Source organism: Rhamphochromis longiceps, linkage group LG3 (assembly GCF_057381845.1).
Source record: "Rhamphochromis longiceps isolate RC_006_pf linkage group LG3, R_longiceps_female_GT1.1, whole genome shotgun sequence".
Taxonomy (NCBI): Eukaryota; Metazoa; Chordata; class Actinopteri; order Cichliformes; family Cichlidae; genus Rhamphochromis; species Rhamphochromis longiceps.
Window position 1 is genome coordinate 16,282,202 of NC_140559.1, and position 18,619 is coordinate 16,300,820.

The window sequence follows — 18,619 nt, forward strand, 5'->3', positions numbered from 1 at the left end:
TGCTTGTAATTATGTTTCAGTGAATCACAGAAACAACTGAAACGACGACAGACTATTTCGATTCAGAAAAGTTTAATTATTTAGCCTTGTTGTGCAAACAAGCCTGCATAACTTAATACATATAGAATTTGAAAAGTAACAAATGTTATCTAAAAAGTTCTGATGAGTTTTGGCAAACATCAAAGCAAATATCAATAGTGTCGATACCAAGTCGGCATCGGTATCGGATCGATACTAGCCTGGTGAGATCGATCCTTTACTTTGAGTTCTGCTTGTTTACAACGCTGTGCAAAGACAAAACAGCCAGGTCGCTGTGTCAGCGGAGAGCAGGCACACTTTGCTCCCTCTCCCCCAACGTTATGTTTTGGTGTTGCGCTGTCACGTCACGTGACTTGCTAATTTTGGGGGTTGTTAAGTTGTTTACATATTAATTATATTTTCACCAATTGTTTTTGTTGTTGAGAATTTTAATTGTAATTTTTGTATTATAGTTCATCAACAGCATTTGTTTTAATTTGTTTACTGGTTTGCGTGCACTTAAGATAAAAAACAAAACAAAGATCACCACCACAGCAGACCCGATGGCTTTTTCATGGTTCACAGCACCGTTTATTCTTACAATAATCACACAGTCACTGTAACAGTACATACACATCACCACCAAAAACAACAACACGAGCAGAAGGTGACGAGCAGAAGCAGGAAACACAAATGTCTGTTGTGTTTGTTATGAGACTCAGGATGGTTCTGAATCTAACTTGAGATATTTGAAAATGATATCTAAGACCAACGCTGCAAGTTTGGAGACATACAGTGTTTATCTGCATGTCCCAGGGTTGGTTTCACATGCTACTAGTATGTGTGGGCTGAAACCCATTAGTTGTAGCTGTGTGATAATGGTTTGGTACCAATATTACATGAGACCCCCCACGAATATATAACAGAAATATTAAAAAATTGTGGCCATATGCTCGTCCTCCTCTATCCTATCCCTTTTATTGGTTGAATATGCGGTGTAATGGCTTATTTGATGCCCTGTTTGCGGAGTGACTGATTTGCTGGAGTAGAGATTTCAGTGGTTCTTGTTTTTGCTACGTTTGCTTGTTTGTTTTTTATTGCAGTGACCGAGGATAAGCCAGTACCCATGGGACCTCTCTGGTGGTGGAGTCCTCTTCCACACTGCTTTTGCTACACAGCAACTTGGGTGTAAAATTTTAGGGTATTGTTTTATTTTTTGTTTTTTCTTCTTCTTTGGTACATAAATGTTGGGTCTGCGCTTGCAGGCCCGCTGGTTGAAATGAAACAACCCCCCATTGTAAAACCATAAATGGTGTGTCATAACAGTTAAAGCACTGTGTGCATGTGTATGTGTGTGTGCATGTTTATGCATGTGCGAGCATGTGTGTGTGTGTGTGTGTGTGTGTGTGTGTGTGTGTGTGTGTGTGTGTGTTTATGCATGTGCGAGCATGTGTGTGTGTGTGTGTGTGACATCCTGCTGATCACAAAGGGTCATCTCCTCTCACCCTTTATATGGCTTAACTTTAATGGCTGACCACATACAAGCACAGATGATCATCCTTTACAGAGAAGACAACCAGAACCTTTAGAGTGGAATGTGCCTGCAGTTTAACACTATAGCCAATTGCTTCGATGTGTAGGGGAGGAACAGAAGAATATCTCAACATGCAGTTTAAGGCAAGGTTTACAAGTGTAAGTGCAACAATGACAACATTGATCAAAATGAACCTAACAATGTGATTTTCCTCTAATACTGAAACCAGACTGCTTCTGTGTATTTTCATCTTCTAGTCGGTTTGTTTGAAAATCGCCTCTGTCAGTGCGCCCCAGAGCAGCTGTGGCTGCAATGTATCTGCCATCACCAGTGTGTGAATGTGTGCGTGACTGAATGTGTAAAGCACTTTGGGGTCCTTAGGGACTAAGTTAAGTGCTGTACAAATACAGGCCATTTACTGTTTATATTTCCTGCGTTGAAATTCCTCTAGGTGGCATTATTGCGTTGTTTTTACACTTGTAAACACTTGTTTTTCACAATTTGCAGTATGCTTTTGTCCCTTAGCATTAACTTGGCTTTTGCTCGTTTCCTGTTCACAACATCTACTCAAAAAGCAAACAAACAAACAAACGAAACAATCTGCGTAAAAGCAATGGATACTATTATCACTGGGTTTGTATGGGTGTGGGCTTTTTGACTACACACAGCTGGCTATATACTTAGAATTCTTCACTCTTTTAACCAAATACTTTTGCAAAGAAACACAATGCTGCCATGGATCCCTCATTAGGGTTAGGCCCATTTACACAGTTAAAATTAAACTCCAGCTCTAGATGAGTTGCTTGAAACTTGTGGCTGTTAAAAGGCTCATTCCACATCCATTAAATTTCAGTGTGTTCAGGCAGCAGCTGGTGGACAAGGATTTGAGTAAGAAACTAAAGTACATGTCATGTTTTTCATATTTAGGGCCAACTTGATACCAATCATGGGACTATCATTAGTTTTTCAGTAGAAAATCCAAAACACACATCCAGCTGAGAGGAAAAGCATCAGGAGATCTTACCTTCACAATCACCAACGTAATCTTAGGTGGAATCACTTGGATCAGTTGAACCACAGAGTGAAGGAGAAATGGTAAACGCTCAACAGACTCACTGGCCAGACACAAAGTGTGACAATCAAACACATCAGATCAAGCATGGATCCATGGTGCAGGCTGGTACTGTAGATAACTGTGCCCTAAGAATCATGACACACTGACATCTGTGGTGAATGTGGCCATGTGAGCTCATAATCAGTTCAGATACGTGTGTCATAGCTTCGTCATGTGATCCCAGCAGAACCTAAAACCTTAGTTATATTACGTTTACCAATTAAGACTGAATTGTGTGGGACTAGCTGCCATAACTTAAGTAAATAGCATGTAGTCTTGATGCATACAAAAAAGAAACCTTTTTTAATATTCTAACTTTATTGATAAATGATTATTGAGCTTTGAATTAAAGCTCAATAGGACATCACACAATTACAGCATGCTTAATGATTACACGATTACTGATACAAGCTTCCAGGCTGGCAGCCGTGCGTGTAATGAAGTGTGTCTCAAAGATAAACATTCAGATTATTTTGTATGAATATTATCTAAGAATATATTAATATATCTTTGAAAATGTCATTAGACAATAGATTACCCACCCAGTTAAGATTAGTCACTTGCACATTTGAAGCTGTTTAATGAAGCTATCTGTTACTGCCATTAATTACTCTTGTAAATAACCATGTTTTAAGCACACAAAACAGTAAAAATGAACATTTTAGCTTCTTATAACCAAACCTGACACCAGAAAGAATGTGATGTCAGTTTAAAGACCTGACCTCCAGCATCAAGTCTGCCTTTGTTACTCCACCATATCTAAACTCCAACACATCAGATTAGCATGCTAGCTAAACTATCTGCCAGTCCCCATATGATGAATGACCTCAGCTGTACTTCACTTATGCAACAGACAAACAGAAGAAAATAAAAAATGAAGTAAGAAAATGAAACCTGGTGTGGCAAATACGCTTTATGTTAACACTAGCTAGCCAGAAATTAATTCATAATATAGATTCTGTCACTGCTAATGAGCTGATAACATAATCTTAGTGTAATGTAAAATTAATCATTGCACTTTACCAAAATGCATAAATATCAATATAGTACACTACACAAACATTTGCACATTTACAGTTTCTAACCTGAGCATATGAGAAAATAGAAGATATTGACAGCCAGTTTATATAAATGAACCGCAGCTAAATTCTGTTTATGATTTACATAATGTGTGGACATATATATATATATATTGTATATACAGTTTTGTATAGTCAGTTTTTCCACTCAGATGCTTCATAGCTTGCTCTCGAGAGTCCCGTTGTCTTTTTCTTGAACAACCCCGTTGCGGTAAGATGGTGTAGCTCCACCTTCCGTCTCTTCTGCTGAGGTCGGGATTTTTAGAAAGGGGAAGAAAAGACATATGTTGTTTACATATGACTACATCTGACACTATTCAGTGATGTAAGCCACTACACAGTGTGCAGATGTGTATGCCTGCTGACCTTTGACCTGCCGGGCCAGGAGACGTGGTCCTGCCAGTCCGATACCCAGTGCACCAACTGGAGCTGTGGTCAAGATGGCTAACACCGCTAATGTTAGCACGTCCAAACCAAACTTAATTAAGGCCTCGTCCCCTTCCTCCCTCGCCATGTCCAATGCCTTGGAGCCAATGGCAGCCTAGCACATACAGACATAAATAACTGCTCAGGAGAAGTGCAGATTAACAATGAAGGAGTTTATCGTTAAGATCACAGAGGTGGTTTTAAGGGAAACAACGGTACTTTTTTAGTTCTTAGTCATCTAGATCTAAAGGCCTTTAGATCATAACTAATGGCGAACTAGAACTTCTTTGTGTGGTTATTGTAGTAATTTAGGTTTTCGAAGTCAATAAAGAGAATTCAGGAGCCATGTAGGTAGCTAATCAACACCATTACAATCTAATGATTTCAGTGGTTACAAAGAAAAATCTATATGATATCTTAGTAGCTGTTTTGACCACCAGTGGCATTTTAGGAGTGTTTAGAGGCTTTATGCAGAAGTTTCCGGATAAGTCTGAGGTGCTTCTAGTTCTGGTTTAATAAAGTCGGGCACACTATTCTTGAAAAATGAATATCTTCTAGCAGTCTAATATCAGGATTACACACTCACAGACCTGCACAGTAGCTTTAGGCAGCCAGGCCACAGAAATGAAGAGCTTCTCTTTTAAGCTGAATCCTCCGTAATGAACCAACAGGAAGGTGACAAGTAGACGGATCACCAGACCAATAAGAATGCAGGCCATACCCAGACCTAAGGGCATAGACACAACAACAAAGAGGGAACCAATATCTTAAATTTCCTCAAGCAGTGAAATGTTTTGCTCTGCAGGTTAAAGCTCTTTGATTACTGGGCCCACTGGGCTCCTAGTAACTGAGAACAAAATCTAGACACAAATGGAGCAAAGTCTAACTGAAATATACTGGTAGCATAATGTTCTTACCCACAGTACTTGGGCTGAGTGCTTTAATCGTGATCTCAGCTCCAATCAGACCGAAGAGAAGTGGCTGAAATACATCCCATGACCGACCCACCATTTCTGCTACTGGTGCCTGATTGTGAAGTTAGAGATACCTGGATTAACCACATTCCATGGTGCCAGCCATTAAAAGACATGTTGATTTAGGGTAAACATGACAAAATCCAAGGGGCAGGAGGCAGGTTAAAGTGATCCTGATATATGATACCTTTTCAGTCTTCCAGCCCAGTGCAGCCAGGAAAGCCAGCACCAGTGTACAGAGACCTCCAGCTCCAGCAAAACCTATAACATGACTGAAGAAGACTGAAAATGTGGACAGACCCAGCAACATGAGGGTCCTCCTCAATACCAGATCCTCCTGCGATCAGACAGAAGATATTAAAGACACATTTTATGAACAATTAAAAAAGGAAAAATCATATTAATAAAAAAATGTCAAACCTGGTCATTGCTGGGGAAGCAGTACAAGAACATGCCCAGGATCATACCAGCTACGATGCCTCCCACCACCTCCAGCAGACCCTTCAGTATGTTCATCCATGTAGAACCTGCAGGACAAACACAACGAGACCATGTAGACTAGAAAAGAACGAACTGAACAGCACAGGACAGAAACATTTTGTCTGACCTGTAGAGAAGGCGATTCCCAAACAAGTAGAGAATCCTGTTATGGCGAGAATATCATCAAAGCTTCCAGCAGCCATCAGGAGGGTGGGGATTCCCTGAAGAACAACACACAGTGACATTAAAGATTCATATTAGAGCAGAAGACTTGATCTTTCTTGACTCCCATGGAAGCTCTTGGGTTTGAGGAGCTTTACTGGAGGAGCCCTAGATCTTTTTGGTGATGCTTTCCCTTCCTTTAAATAGACTTGAAGTGATTAAACGCTTTGAGAAATAGCTGAAGGGATTCTAGTGGTGTATTATAGGTATTGGGGTTGTTGTGAAAACCAATAAGGTGTACAACGCTTTTAGAAGAGTATTGCTACTTAATCAGTATCCTATCAAAGTTTCAAGTGTTGCTTAAGCTGGCTTTAGTGACTTTGTATGAGGTATTAAGGACCACTGTGGGTCTCCTAGAGGTCACTGTGGGTTCTTGTAAAGGGGGTAGAGCATGATTAGGAAGCTTAGCAATCACTGAGAATGTGTTGATGGAGCTCGAGGATCTCTAGAGGCCCCTATATTGATTTTATTAATGGTGTCAATTGTTATGTAATATTTACAGTCCTGCAGGTGGTTCTGCTGTTATTTTTATTTTATACTTGCTCTGCATAAGCCTACACAGATGATGTGTCATGTCTATAGATTCATCTCAGGCTCATCTGTTTTTCCACCCATACGCTGCCCCTTGTGGCAGGATGAACCTTTCATCAGTCAAATGTAGTGATGATAGTAACGGGTGATAATTTACCTTCTCCACTCCATATCCTTCTCTCTGCAGGAGCAGCATTGAAGGAACAACAACTGCTGGAGAAACGGCAGCCAGTACAAAACTGCACAAACACAAATATCACAGGCACAATGAGTGTCGCTTTACTTACTTTGAATCTAGTCATACAGAAAGAAATGGCTCTGTGTGTGTGTCTAGGGATGGGTATCGTTTAGGTTTTATCCGATACCGGTGCCAAACCGGTACTTTTGAAACAGTGCTGGTGCTTAAACGGTGCTCAAACCGGTGCTTAAATAATAGAGAACACAAAATTCAAAAACCTCTCATGTTCAGCTGTTCTTTTTGTAAAAAGATAACAATGTTAGCCTTTTCTGCAGCTATAGTGCATATATGGTATCACTCTTGGCTGGAAGCAGTGCTTAAACAATGGAATAAATACAAACTTTGTCCAAAAACTTCTCATGTTTAGTGGTTTTCCACTTTTTCTTTGGTCATTTTAGCCTTTTTGGCCAGGGTGAAGGGAGTATCTGCCATCAAACAAGAAGACAGCCGCATGTAGCTATGATGATGTTTGCTAGTTCACCTTACATGCATTAATGTAATAACGTGGTTAGCCTACTCAACGTAAATTACACACGAACAACATGAAGCTACTCACGCAGAGAAGAACGGCTGCTGCTGCATCATCATCATCATCATTTCTGCTACACTGGCAGGGCTAGGGGCCAGGACTCTCCTGTTTGTGTTTTTGGGGGATGTTGCTAACTCCGGGTCCAATAACAGGCACCATACCCACAGTAGATGTGCTCGGTGTGAGGTCTCACAGCAAGCTATCAAATACGGCGCATTTCTCGGCTTTTAAAAAAAAAACGCTATGCGTCGCCAGGTGTTTCATCGGATTTGAGGTGTTACCTCCTTTGACAGTATCACAGTATCAGCTTAAGGCGCTTGTTGCAGGCTGCTGAGTTTGTATATTTTGCTGTGAAGTACAGCCAGACTTTTGACCGCTTCGCCTTGGACATTTTTAATCTGTAGCTCTGCTCTAAAAGAACCTACGTACCTGGGCCCGCCCACTATCCTCGGAAACGTAAAATGATTGGCTAGAATTCAAAGTGTATCACAGGTCAGGAAAAAAAAGCACCGAAATGTGCGCTGCTTTTCGGTCTGGTTACTACCGTTTATGTCAGAACCGGTGCCATCATGGCACCGGATACCGGTACCCATCCCTATGTGTGTGTGTGTGTGTGTGTGTGTGTGTGTGTGTGTGTGTGCACTTTACCCCAGTATGAAACCCCAAACCCATGGCAGACCCAGCAGGAAGTGAGAAACCACAGCAACAATGCAGGCTTCCACCATACAGGGTCCAACTGCAACACGTACGCACACTGCTTTCAGTCGACTTAAAGCCTGCATGCAAACACAGAGTTAAGAGACTGCATTTGATTTTGTGTGCAACTTAACTTAGACTGATATTTAAATGTACACGTACCTCAGGGTTGAGGCCCAGACCAGCCCTGGTCAGGATGATGGACAAGGCGATGTTCCTCAGAGCTGCAGACCAGTGAGTGTCGATGAAGATGGCGTCCGTTATGTAAGGAACATTACGCAATAGCAGACCTGCCAGCAGCATACCTACACGCACGCACACACATACACAGGTTTTTACATGGTTGCCACACCTGTAAGTACCCCAGCTAACATAATCTGTGCTAGCAAAATACAATGATTCAACATGCATCTGAAATTACAATTAAATTCTTTTTATCTACAAATGCTTCCTGGCAAATACAGTATGTTATAATAAAGGGGTAACAATTCGTGTTTTACTGGAATTAAAAAAATAATTACAGTAATTTTAAGTAGTGTATCAATATTTAAGTAATTTACACTATGCTGTACTTTTAGAGATGCAGGCTTTATTATTAAGGGGATTCGCTTTGCCTTTTTGATTTCTTATTATGTTGGTGTGTATCACTATTCAAATGGCCAAGATAAAATTTCAGATAAAACACACAGAGAATCAATTTAATTCCAGGGGAATTACAGCCATATGCTGTATTATAAAGTTCTACCTAATCACTGTCTTATTAAATCATCATCAAATGGACCTACGTCTCCTCAAAGCAGTGATTGGTCCAGTGCTTCCACCTTTGCATTTTTGCTTACTTCTAATGTCACCATTTTCTCTTTTAATTGACTCAAGGAGAATGGATGAACTCCAAGAGAGAGCACAAACCACCCTCTACTGTTTATGCTGCATATTGCAGCACATCACAGACACACAAGCATAGCTGCTGGGAAGATCTACATCAGAGGCTCTTAACACAGATTTTATAAACTAGAGCTGGGCGATAAACGATAACGATATGTATTGCGAAATAACTTTTCCCGATAGAAAAATGAAACTATTGCGATAGACCTCATCTCTCTCTCTCTTCCTCTCTTATAAAAAATGAATAGCCAATTCAAATTAAGCAGCGCAGAGCCGAACCAATCACAGCCGCAGCGTCATGTCACCTAACTTGTTACGTACAGCTCAAGTGCCAAGCCGCACATGTGTATTTGTTTGGAAAGCAGCCAGCGGCCGGGTAATGGAGGAAATGAGTGTGCCGACTAGAGAAAAATCAACCGAGAGCGTGACCGAAGGTTACCGAAGAGAACACAGATGACGGATGCCGGAGAGATTGTCGAAAGGAAAGGCAAGAGAAGTTCCATAGTGTGGAGGTATTTCGGCTATTTCAAGTCTGACAAAAAACAGTAACGCGCACTGTAAATTGTGCCGAAAGCATGTTCCCACAAAGTCTGGAAATACAACAAACCTTTTTTATCACCTGAAGCAGTGCCACCCACTAGAGCACGCTCAATCTCTGACTGAAAGCACTAATTCATCATCGAAAACAACTGGGGGAATCCCTGCGAAGCAGTCAATTGAGTCGGCTTTCTCCGGCGTCTTACCATATGACAAAAAAGCTAAGAGACATAGCAACATAACGAATGCCATGGCTTACTGTCTTGCTAAAGACATGCTACCAATAAACACGGTCGACAATGAAGGATTCAAGCAGCTAATTAAGGTAATGAATCCTCGTTACCAACTCCCTGGATATAAACATTTCTCTCAGACAGCGCTTCCAAAGCTATATTAAATAAGTTAGTCAATTTTGTCTCTTCTTCTGTAAAATAAGCTAAGATTTATTTTTAGAATTAATATTTTGTTTCTAAGTGGACCTGACAATTTAGTAGTCTGTTTTGTTTGTTCTATTCCATCCATCCATCTTCATCCGCTTTATCCAAGGCCGGGTCGCGGGGGCAGCAGCCTAAGCAAAGAGGCCCAGACCTCCCTCTCCCCAGCCACCTCCTCCAGCTTATCCAGGGGAACACCAAGGCGTTCCCAGGCCAGCCGAGATATATAATCTCTCCAGCGTGTCCTGGGTCTGCCCCAGGGCCTCCTCCCAGTGGGACATGCCTGGAACACCTCACCCAGGAGGCGCCCAGGGGGCATCCTTGTCAGATGCCCGAACCACCTCAGCTGGCTCCTTTCGATGTGGAGCAGCAGCTGCTCTACTCTGAGCCCCTCCCGGATGGCCGAACTTCTCACCCTATCTCTAAGGGAGAGGCCAGCCACCCTTCGGAGGAAGCTCATTTCTGCCGCTTGTATCCGCGATCTCGTTCTTTCGGTCACTACCCACAGCTCGTGGCCATAGGTGAGGGTAGGGACGTAGATCGACCGGTAAATTGAGAGCTTCGCTTTTACACTCAGCTCCCTCTTCACCACAACGGACCGGTGCAGCGTCCGCATTACTGCAGCTGCAGCCCCAATCCGTCTGTCGATCTCCGGCTCCCTTCTCCCATCACTCACGAACAAGATCCCGAGATACTTGAACTCCTCTACTTGGGGCAGGAACTCATCCCCGTCCCGGAGTGGGCACTCCACCCTTTTCCGGCTGAGAACCATGGCCTCAGATTTGGAGGTGCTGATCCTCATTCCCACTGCTTCACACTCGGCTGCGAACCGTTCCAGTGCAAGCTGGAGGCCCTCACCCGATGAAGCCAACAGAACCACATCATCCGCAAATATCAGAGATGAGATTCTGAGGCCACCAAAGCGAAAGCCCTCCGCCACTTGGCTGCGCCTAGAAATCCTGTCCATAAAAATTATGAACAGAACCGGAGACAAAGGGCAGCCCTGGCGGAGCCCATCACCCACCGGGAACGAGTCCGACTTATTGCCGGCAATGCGAACCAAGCTCTTGCAACGGTTGTATAGGGATCGAATGGCCCGTAGCAATGGGCCAGACACCCCATACTCCCGCAACACCTCCCACAGGACACCCCGAGGGACACGGTCGAATGCCTTCTCCAAGTCCACAAAACACATGTAGACTGGTTGGGCAAACTCCCATGCACCCTCAAGTATCCTGGAGAGGATAAAGAGCTGGTCCAGTGTTCCGCGACCAGGACGAAAACCGCATTGTTCCTCCTGTATCCGAGGTTCGACTAGCGGACGAACTCTCCTTTCCAGCACCCTGGCATAGACTTTCCCAGGGAGGCTGAGGAGTGTGATCCCCCTGTAGTTGGGACACACCCTCCGGTCCTCCTTCTTAAAGATGGGGACCACCACCCCGGTCTGCCAGTCCACAGGTACTGCCCCTGAACATTGCAGAGGCGTGTCAACCAGGACAGCCCTACAACGTCCAGAGCCTTCAGGAACTCGGGGCGGACCTAATCAACACCAGGGGCTCTGCCACCAAGGAGTTGTTTAACTGCCTCAGTGACCTCGCCCCCGGAAATTGGCGGGTCATTCCCCTCATCCCCAGACTCTGCTTCCTCCTCGGAAGACGTGTCAGTAGGATTAAGGAGGTCCTCGAAGTATTCCTTCCACCGCCTGGCAATTTTCTCAGTCGACGTCAGCAGCGCTCCGCCAGCACTATACACAGTGCAGGTGGAGCACCGCTTTCCCCTCCTGAGACGCCTGATGGTTTGCCAGAATCTCTTCGAGGCAGTCCGAAAGTCTTTTTCCATGGCCTCTCCGAACTCCTCCCACACCCGAATTTTTGCTTCAGCCACTGCCCGAGCCGCATTCCGCTTGGCCTGTCGATACCTGTCGGCTGCCTCCGGAGTACCACAGGCTAACCAAGCCCGATAGGACTCCTTCTTCAGCCTGGTGGCTCCCTTGGCCTCTGGTGTCCACCATTTGGTTCGGGGATTACCACCGAGGGGCCCCGGTAACCCTATCCCGGGCAGGGTAAACTGTTCCCTCGATAATCTTTTCATAAGGGTCTTCTGAATCGCTCTTTGTCTGGTCCCTCACCCAGGACCAATTTGCCATGGGAGACCCTACCAGGGGGCAAAGCCCCCAGACAACATAGCCCCTGGGATCCCTGGGACACACAAACCCCTCCACCATGATAAGGTAGCGATTCAAGGAGGAGTTCTATTTTGAAACTTAAATGCTTTAGCGGCTACCTTTTGTGTAGTTTGTAATATTTGCCTTTATTTATCTGAAACTGAAGCCTCATTTTAAGTACATCTGCCCTGTTGAACTTATTATGGGAAATAAATATTTAAATCAAAACAAGCTGCTGATTATTTCACATTTTACTTGTGAGCAACGGCACATTTAAATCTTACAAATATAGTTATTTGGCTTATATCGTGATATACTGTATATCGTTATCGCCTGAAATGAAAAAAACATATCGTGATATGAAAAAATCTCATATCGCCCAGCTCTACTTGCTTAAACTATAAAAGGAATGAGTGATTGGGCTGTACCAAGCAGTGGAGGGAAGGGGGGCAGTGTGGGCAGTTGGATCATTCCCACCAGCTTCCCTCCCAGCACGGAACAGATGAAGAGGATGATGATGCCGAACAGGTTCCCTCCAGGTAAACACTCTTTTCCCGTGATGGTCCAGACGACTCCGAACAGCAGAGCAAACAAACACACTGCAAGCAGATGTGACATCCCATTAAGATTCAGTGTGACAGGACACATTTACACAGTGCTGCTGGTCAGGTAGAGTATTTAATGAAGACACATAGTTGAGGATGTTACCTTATACAAACACACAGGCATCATGAGTGTTCGTTACCTTTGGTGATGAGCAGGTTGATGATTCCCCGAGGTCGAGGACATCTGTCCTTCAGACTGATACAGGACGCGCAGCAGGAAGAGTCAGATGATGGCGTCTTCATCTGTTCATTAGATGTTTTTCAGTTTCTGATATTCATCATTCATTTGGTCACAGCAACAGATTGCTGCAGACACCAGTAGTTTGCATAGAAGACGCCAGCTTGTCTGAACTATTGCCAAATGTAGAACATTTGTCTTTCAAGAAAAACGTTTTCATTTTTGCTGCAACCTACAACTTGCAACTTATTTCACCTAGAGACAGCTAGCAACCACTGACCAGCTGTTTGGGAAATATACATTTTTTCATTTCCATTTTTATACCGGCCTTTCTCTCGGTCAGCGCAGTGACCTACTGAGTCTTCAGCAATAAGTTAAACAGTGTCTGCCAGCAAACTCCAGCAACCAGATGGTGAATTTTCATTTTTCCCTAGCAACGGACTGTTTCTAGGACATTGCCAACCAGTCTCTACACTTGTGTGACTGAGCACTTACAGGACACAACGCCTAAACCACAAACTTTATTATCATTAATATTCATGAGAACTTTAAACCCTCAACTACAACCAGGTTGCTGAGGTTTCATTAGAGTGAGGTTGCATTCGATCCATCTGTAGTTGCTAAAAGAGCACAGATTCAGTAACTATAAGGTGTTACCCTTCAAATTAACTGTCTTATATGAATTTTGTCCTTGGAATTCTTATGTTCTAACATTTGGAAAGGAAAATTCCCAATAAATGGGTAGAAACTGCCTTAATAACAACCATGCTTGGTCTTTTTTTTTTTTTTTTTCGTTGTATGCATGCTGGTCTCCTTCACTCTGACTCCAAAGTGTTTTACACATATTTTCACATGTAGAGCCCACTGCCCAGAGGTTAGCTGCAGTTCTCATCTGTCCACCTACATTCAGTCTAAACCTTAAAAATTACAGAGCCCCAACACTTGCATATGGTTTCTATAAATAGACGGCCTTTCTCAGAGCTCAGAGGTGAATCACACTCACCGTGGTCGTGTCGTCCGGCTCCTCCGGCTCCTCCGCCTTCCTCCGGGGCAGGACGGTGATCTCTCTGTCCTCTTGACCAGCCTGAACTTTACTCCCTACCTTTACCAGAAACGTGCATGTGTACAAAAGTGAGAGAGAGAGAGAGAGAGAGAGAGAGAGAGATAGAATGGGTTTAAAGACATGGGCTGTAGGGTTTTGTCCTTTGTCCTCTTCAGCCAAACCTCTTGAAGCAGGTGAATTTCAATGGTTGACGAATTACTAAGGCCCTAGAAGTTACTCTGTTTGCTCTTTATGTTTTCCTCAATACTTCCTAGATTTTCTTTAAAAGTTGGCAAAAGACTGCTGATTTAGAGATGCAGGACTTTGTTCGTGTTCAGAGATCTTTTTAAAAATAGTAATAATTTTATTATAACATTTAAGTGATGAGATGAACAGAAAGAAATAGGAAAACCAAAAAAAAAGTAAAGAGAAATAAAACTGGTATGGAAGAACCACCAAAAACAGAGAGCACTGTAAAATAATTGAAAGCTGATTTCAAAAAGACAATCAAAGGCAGTAAAAGATCATAAAGGATTCAATCACAGCAAAACACCAATACTTCTGTGAGCCTTATCTCCTCAGGCTGGTCATTTCAAAGCTGGAAAGCCCTGATGGAAAAATTTATGGTCACCCTTTAGATATATAACAAGCCTCATCTTTGGAGGATCAGAAGGTGCCAACAAGCTCATAACATATGGGGTCAACTCTCTTCTGTATTACATCTTAAAAATCCATGCATTATTTAAACCACTTATCCAGCTTCCTGCAACATATATATCACCTATAAACCAAATACCACAAAGTTACTTTCGCAGTTTTTGAGTAAAGTCATGCTTTAAAAGTCTGACTAGTACAAGGCCAGCCACCTCATTCCTGCAGGTTAGTACAACGTCTGCAGAGGCACCAAACTGCTGTGAACCAAGTACATTAATTGGACTCGTGCTGCAAAAACTTGTCAGTGATTATTTTTTTCATTACTATATTGTATGACTACCAAGGTCAAAAACCTTTATTGAATATTGTGACGTAGTTGTGTGGTGTAATCTCTGATTGGGTCGTGTGATGGCTTCCTTACTGACATACCTCCTAAAAGTCAGATAACGCAGCCAAGAAACTGGGGTGTGTTCATTATGGTGTGCTGGTATTGGTTGTTGTTGGTCTGCCCATTTGCCCCACTAACCTGTGGAAGGCCACGCCTCCACCGTGAGACTGAGTGAGCACATGTCAAAGAGGAACGCACACCTATTCCTGTTTGTTTTCCTCCTGTTTGTCTGTTTACTAGACAAACAGTTATTGTTTCATCCCATCAGTCACTAAACGAGCAGATACACTGTCCCACCTCTCACACACACATACAGATCATGAAAAATGTCAACATTCGACATTTTATGGCTCTGGACCCTCACTAATGTCTCAAGTCCGCTGGTTTCCAGTTGATCTATCCAACCTTTTATTTTTTCAGAAGAACTTTGATGATTTCTAAACACTCTGCAGCCACATGGGTGATTTACAGCTTAAATGTGACAGACAGCCATGCACGTAAAGCTGACTTTGTTTCTAAGAATAACCGAACAAGTACACGGGTGTTTAATGTTTGGTGATCCAATTTCATGAACTTAACAACTTTTTATGACCAAATAGCAGCTTATCTGTACCTCTAAATCTGTTAATTGTTTTATGATCTGTCGTTGCCATACATTGGTCCACTGTGACATGTGATAGCATTACTGCTCCGGCCTTCATTCACTTTACATGGTTAAAATGACCTTTACTGAAGCGCCAAGGGCCAACTGGAGGTGGACGGTGGAGGAGTGAAATATCAACACGCTGCATTAAAACTATGAAATACGTAAGAAATCCTGCTTTACACAAAGTGTTGTCAACCTATTGTATTTCAAGTGTCACACATTGTGTTTGTTTGTTTAGTGCATATATGGCAGACATGGTTTATGATTTACTATCAATAGTCTTAGATCCTCTGCCCTCTTTTCTTGAACAGAGGTATCCATCTGATCATCAGCCAGTCAGCATTTCAAGTTCCAGGTCAATGACTCCTGGTCATTTATTAGCTCTGCTTTGAGTCGCTGTTGGTTTTTGGCCTCTGCATTCCCATATTCATAGTTAATAGTTAAGTCTGGCTTTGAGGCTACAACAGCTCAGGCAGGTCTCTCTGGTCCTTATTCTCACTCACTTGTTTTACTGTCAGTCAGGAAACTTGTGCCAGTTATTCAGTTGTTCAACTGCTCATGAATGCAAATATTACATCAGCAAGTCACATGGTGACGACTCAAGATGACCTGCTGAAACTCAAAGAGACTTTGGTTATCAGAGTATTTCATAAACTGCTGATCTGTTGGGATTTTTCCCACACAGCCAACTCTAAGGTTTACAGAGAATCATCTGAAAACATCCAATGGTCTTCAAGTCTCTGGATGAAAATGCCTCAGTGATGTCAGAGGTCAGACTGCTTCGAGCTAACAAGAAGGCAACGCTAGATCAAAGGCATGCAGAAGAGCGCCTCTGAATGCACAGCGTGTTGAACTTTGAAGCTAACAGTCAACAGAAGTCTGCACTGGGTGCACTCCAGAGAGCTAAGAACTAAAGCTACAATTCACAGACTCATCAAAATTGGACAGTAGACGGTTGGACAAACATTTCCTGGTCTGATGAGTCTCAGTTTCTGTTGCAACATTCAGGCAGGGTCAGAGCGTGGATCCATCCTGCCTTACATCACCTGTTCAAGCTGCCAGTGGTGTGGGAGAGATTTCACAGGTACAGAAGAAGCACCCTGTCAGTTTGTTATCTCAAACAGACTTTAAAGTGACCATCTCCAGTCTTGGATGACAAACTGGTCACACGTACTGGGCTAGTTTGATGGCTGGAGCAGTTGTGTTTTCTTTACCATGTCAGAGCAGAAATAGAAGGAAAGATAAAGTTGTAGGCCACGTGACTCCACGTGTGTGGTTTTAATAGGTGGATGTTTTGTGTGATGTGAACAGTCGGTGGTACCTCAGCCTGTTCCTGCTGCAGCCCAACGTCGCTCACCCGAAGGTAACGCTTGGTGGCCTCTTCATCCATCATCTGAAACAATCACGCATTTCTTCTCATATATGTGAGGAGCCACATTTAAATATTTCAAATAAGTCTGATTTCAAACTAACAAAGTCCTTAATGCTAAATGCCATTGAAGTCCAATCAGTCTATTCAAGTAAGAATAGTGAAAATGTCATGGAAATCATGAACAAAATGAGCACCCAAATAAACTTTTTAAAACGTCTTAATGGACGGTGTCAGTTTACTTTGTGTGACCATTCAGAAAATCCTCATCTAAATCCTTGTTTCATTCACCTTTTTAAAATTTTAATAAAGATGTTCCACATTTCATCTGAGAGGATATTTCAGTTCTAAAGGCTCATGGACACATTGCAGGCGGTCCAGAGACTCGCAGAGCCGCCCTGTAATCATGTAAGTAGGTGCACTTTAGTCCCACCAACACCTTTAATCACGGACACTTTTCATTGTTGTTACCAATCAAATCTGCCCGCTGCAACCCTTTCGCTCTTCTCTGCGGTTGATGAATGGACCAACAGCAGTGCAAGCAAGAGTGACGCACACACTAGTCGGTCCACATACAGGCCTCCATTTGTGCACCGCCTCCATCTGACATTAGCTTTTTGCAGGCAGACAGGCTATCCCAAGACTGCGGTGGACAGTGAACGCACCACCTCTGCTTCACCAGAAATTCCACTTAATGCTGTCCTGAGATCCCTTCTCATCCAATTTAATCTCCACTCACACCTTAGCCAATGTGCTCCTAATGCCTCAATGCCTCACATGACTGTAGAGCGATCAGCGACTCATAAGAAATTCACTTCAGTGACCCACGCCTTGATTCCCACCTTGGCCCCTGTGACCCCAAATGATTCTCATGATTATAGGGTTGAACCCTCTGCAAGGTGACTCTCCAACAACGAGTAAATACCTGAGAGTCTCCACCAGCTTTTAGACCTGAACAAACCTCTTGGATGGATAAACAGTGAAACTTCTCCAAGAACCTGAAAAGAAGTCCAAACTCAAGAAGTACCCGGAGTGACTTCTTCAAAGGTTTTAATGCCAGCTGATGATTGTTATTGTCAACATGCTGATAATCCTCACTATAGATTACCAGACTTAGCAGATTAGAAAAAGCTTACACTTGGAAATCTTTCATCTTTAACGCCACCCTTACTGTAATCTCTTAATCTACTGCATGACTAATAACTGAAGCCTTCAGAAAAGCAAAGTTACATACAATGTGCAGTTTTACCTGGAAATACAGTGATGCAGGAGTAAAACATATCAGGCAAACTTTAACTTATTTCTAATAGAAATTATTTTTTTAAATAATATATATAAACAATATATGCATATATATAAATATGCAGTTTTTTCTCTTAAAAATGTGAAAATTGGCATTTCAAGTAAAATAAATAGTTGGCCTCAGTACTTGATCAACACACTGCTTCATTAATTGTGCGTAAGCAAAAGTAAAACAGTATAGTCCAACTACTCTCCATTTCCACTTCAGGTCTTTTCAGCCCATCACAGAAATCTCCACGTAAACCCAAAACAAAGGACAAATGTTCCCTCCAGTCCCAGCTGACAGCTTCACTGAAACCTCACACACTTCCCATCACGTACCCATAAAAGCTGAATTATTCTCATTTTCTCAGGCTCTTACCTTGAGCTGATGAAAAGTTGTGTGACTGGAACAAAGAGCAGCAGGCGACTTAGTCATCAAGCAGCAACAAGAGACGGAGGAAGCGAGTGTCTGCCGCGTGTTAACAACAGACGGTTTTAACTCTGTTGTGTTTGTCGCTGTGCAGAATGACAGACGTCACACACAGACACACACGCGTGGTAAAGCCTGGCATTATGGGAACACAGGTCGCAG

General features: G+C 42.9%; 1 protein-coding gene across 2 annotated transcripts; it reads right to left on the bottom strand.

Annotated features, from left to right (window-relative positions):
* Window positions 1-3,025: 3,025 nt before the first annotated feature.
* LOC146673162 (sodium/hydrogen exchanger 9B2-like) lies at window positions 3,026-18,463 on the bottom strand. Of its 2 annotated transcripts, none has more exons than XM_085401715.1 (15): window positions 18,407-18,463; window positions 16,696-16,767; window positions 13,648-13,746; window positions 12,607-12,709; window positions 12,290-12,460; window positions 8,004-8,146; window positions 7,794-7,921; window positions 6,536-6,617; window positions 5,753-5,846; window positions 5,566-5,672; window positions 5,333-5,482; window positions 5,089-5,197; window positions 4,762-4,898; window positions 4,112-4,286; window positions 3,026-3,991 (listed from the first exon to the last, which is right to left on the bottom strand). In XM_085401715.1, the coding sequence occupies exons 1-15, from the start codon at window positions 18,461-18,463 to the stop codon at window positions 3,903-3,905; spliced, it is 1,716 nt and encodes a 571-aa protein (XP_085257841.1). In that variant the 3' UTR covers window positions 3,026-3,902. The 2 variants fall into 2 exon arrangements, with proteins under 2 accessions (XP_085257841.1, XP_085257842.1); XM_085401716.1 differs by having other exon boundaries at window positions 3,026-3,988; window positions 18,407-18,441.
* Between the last annotated feature and the right edge of the window lie 156 nt (window positions 18,464-18,619).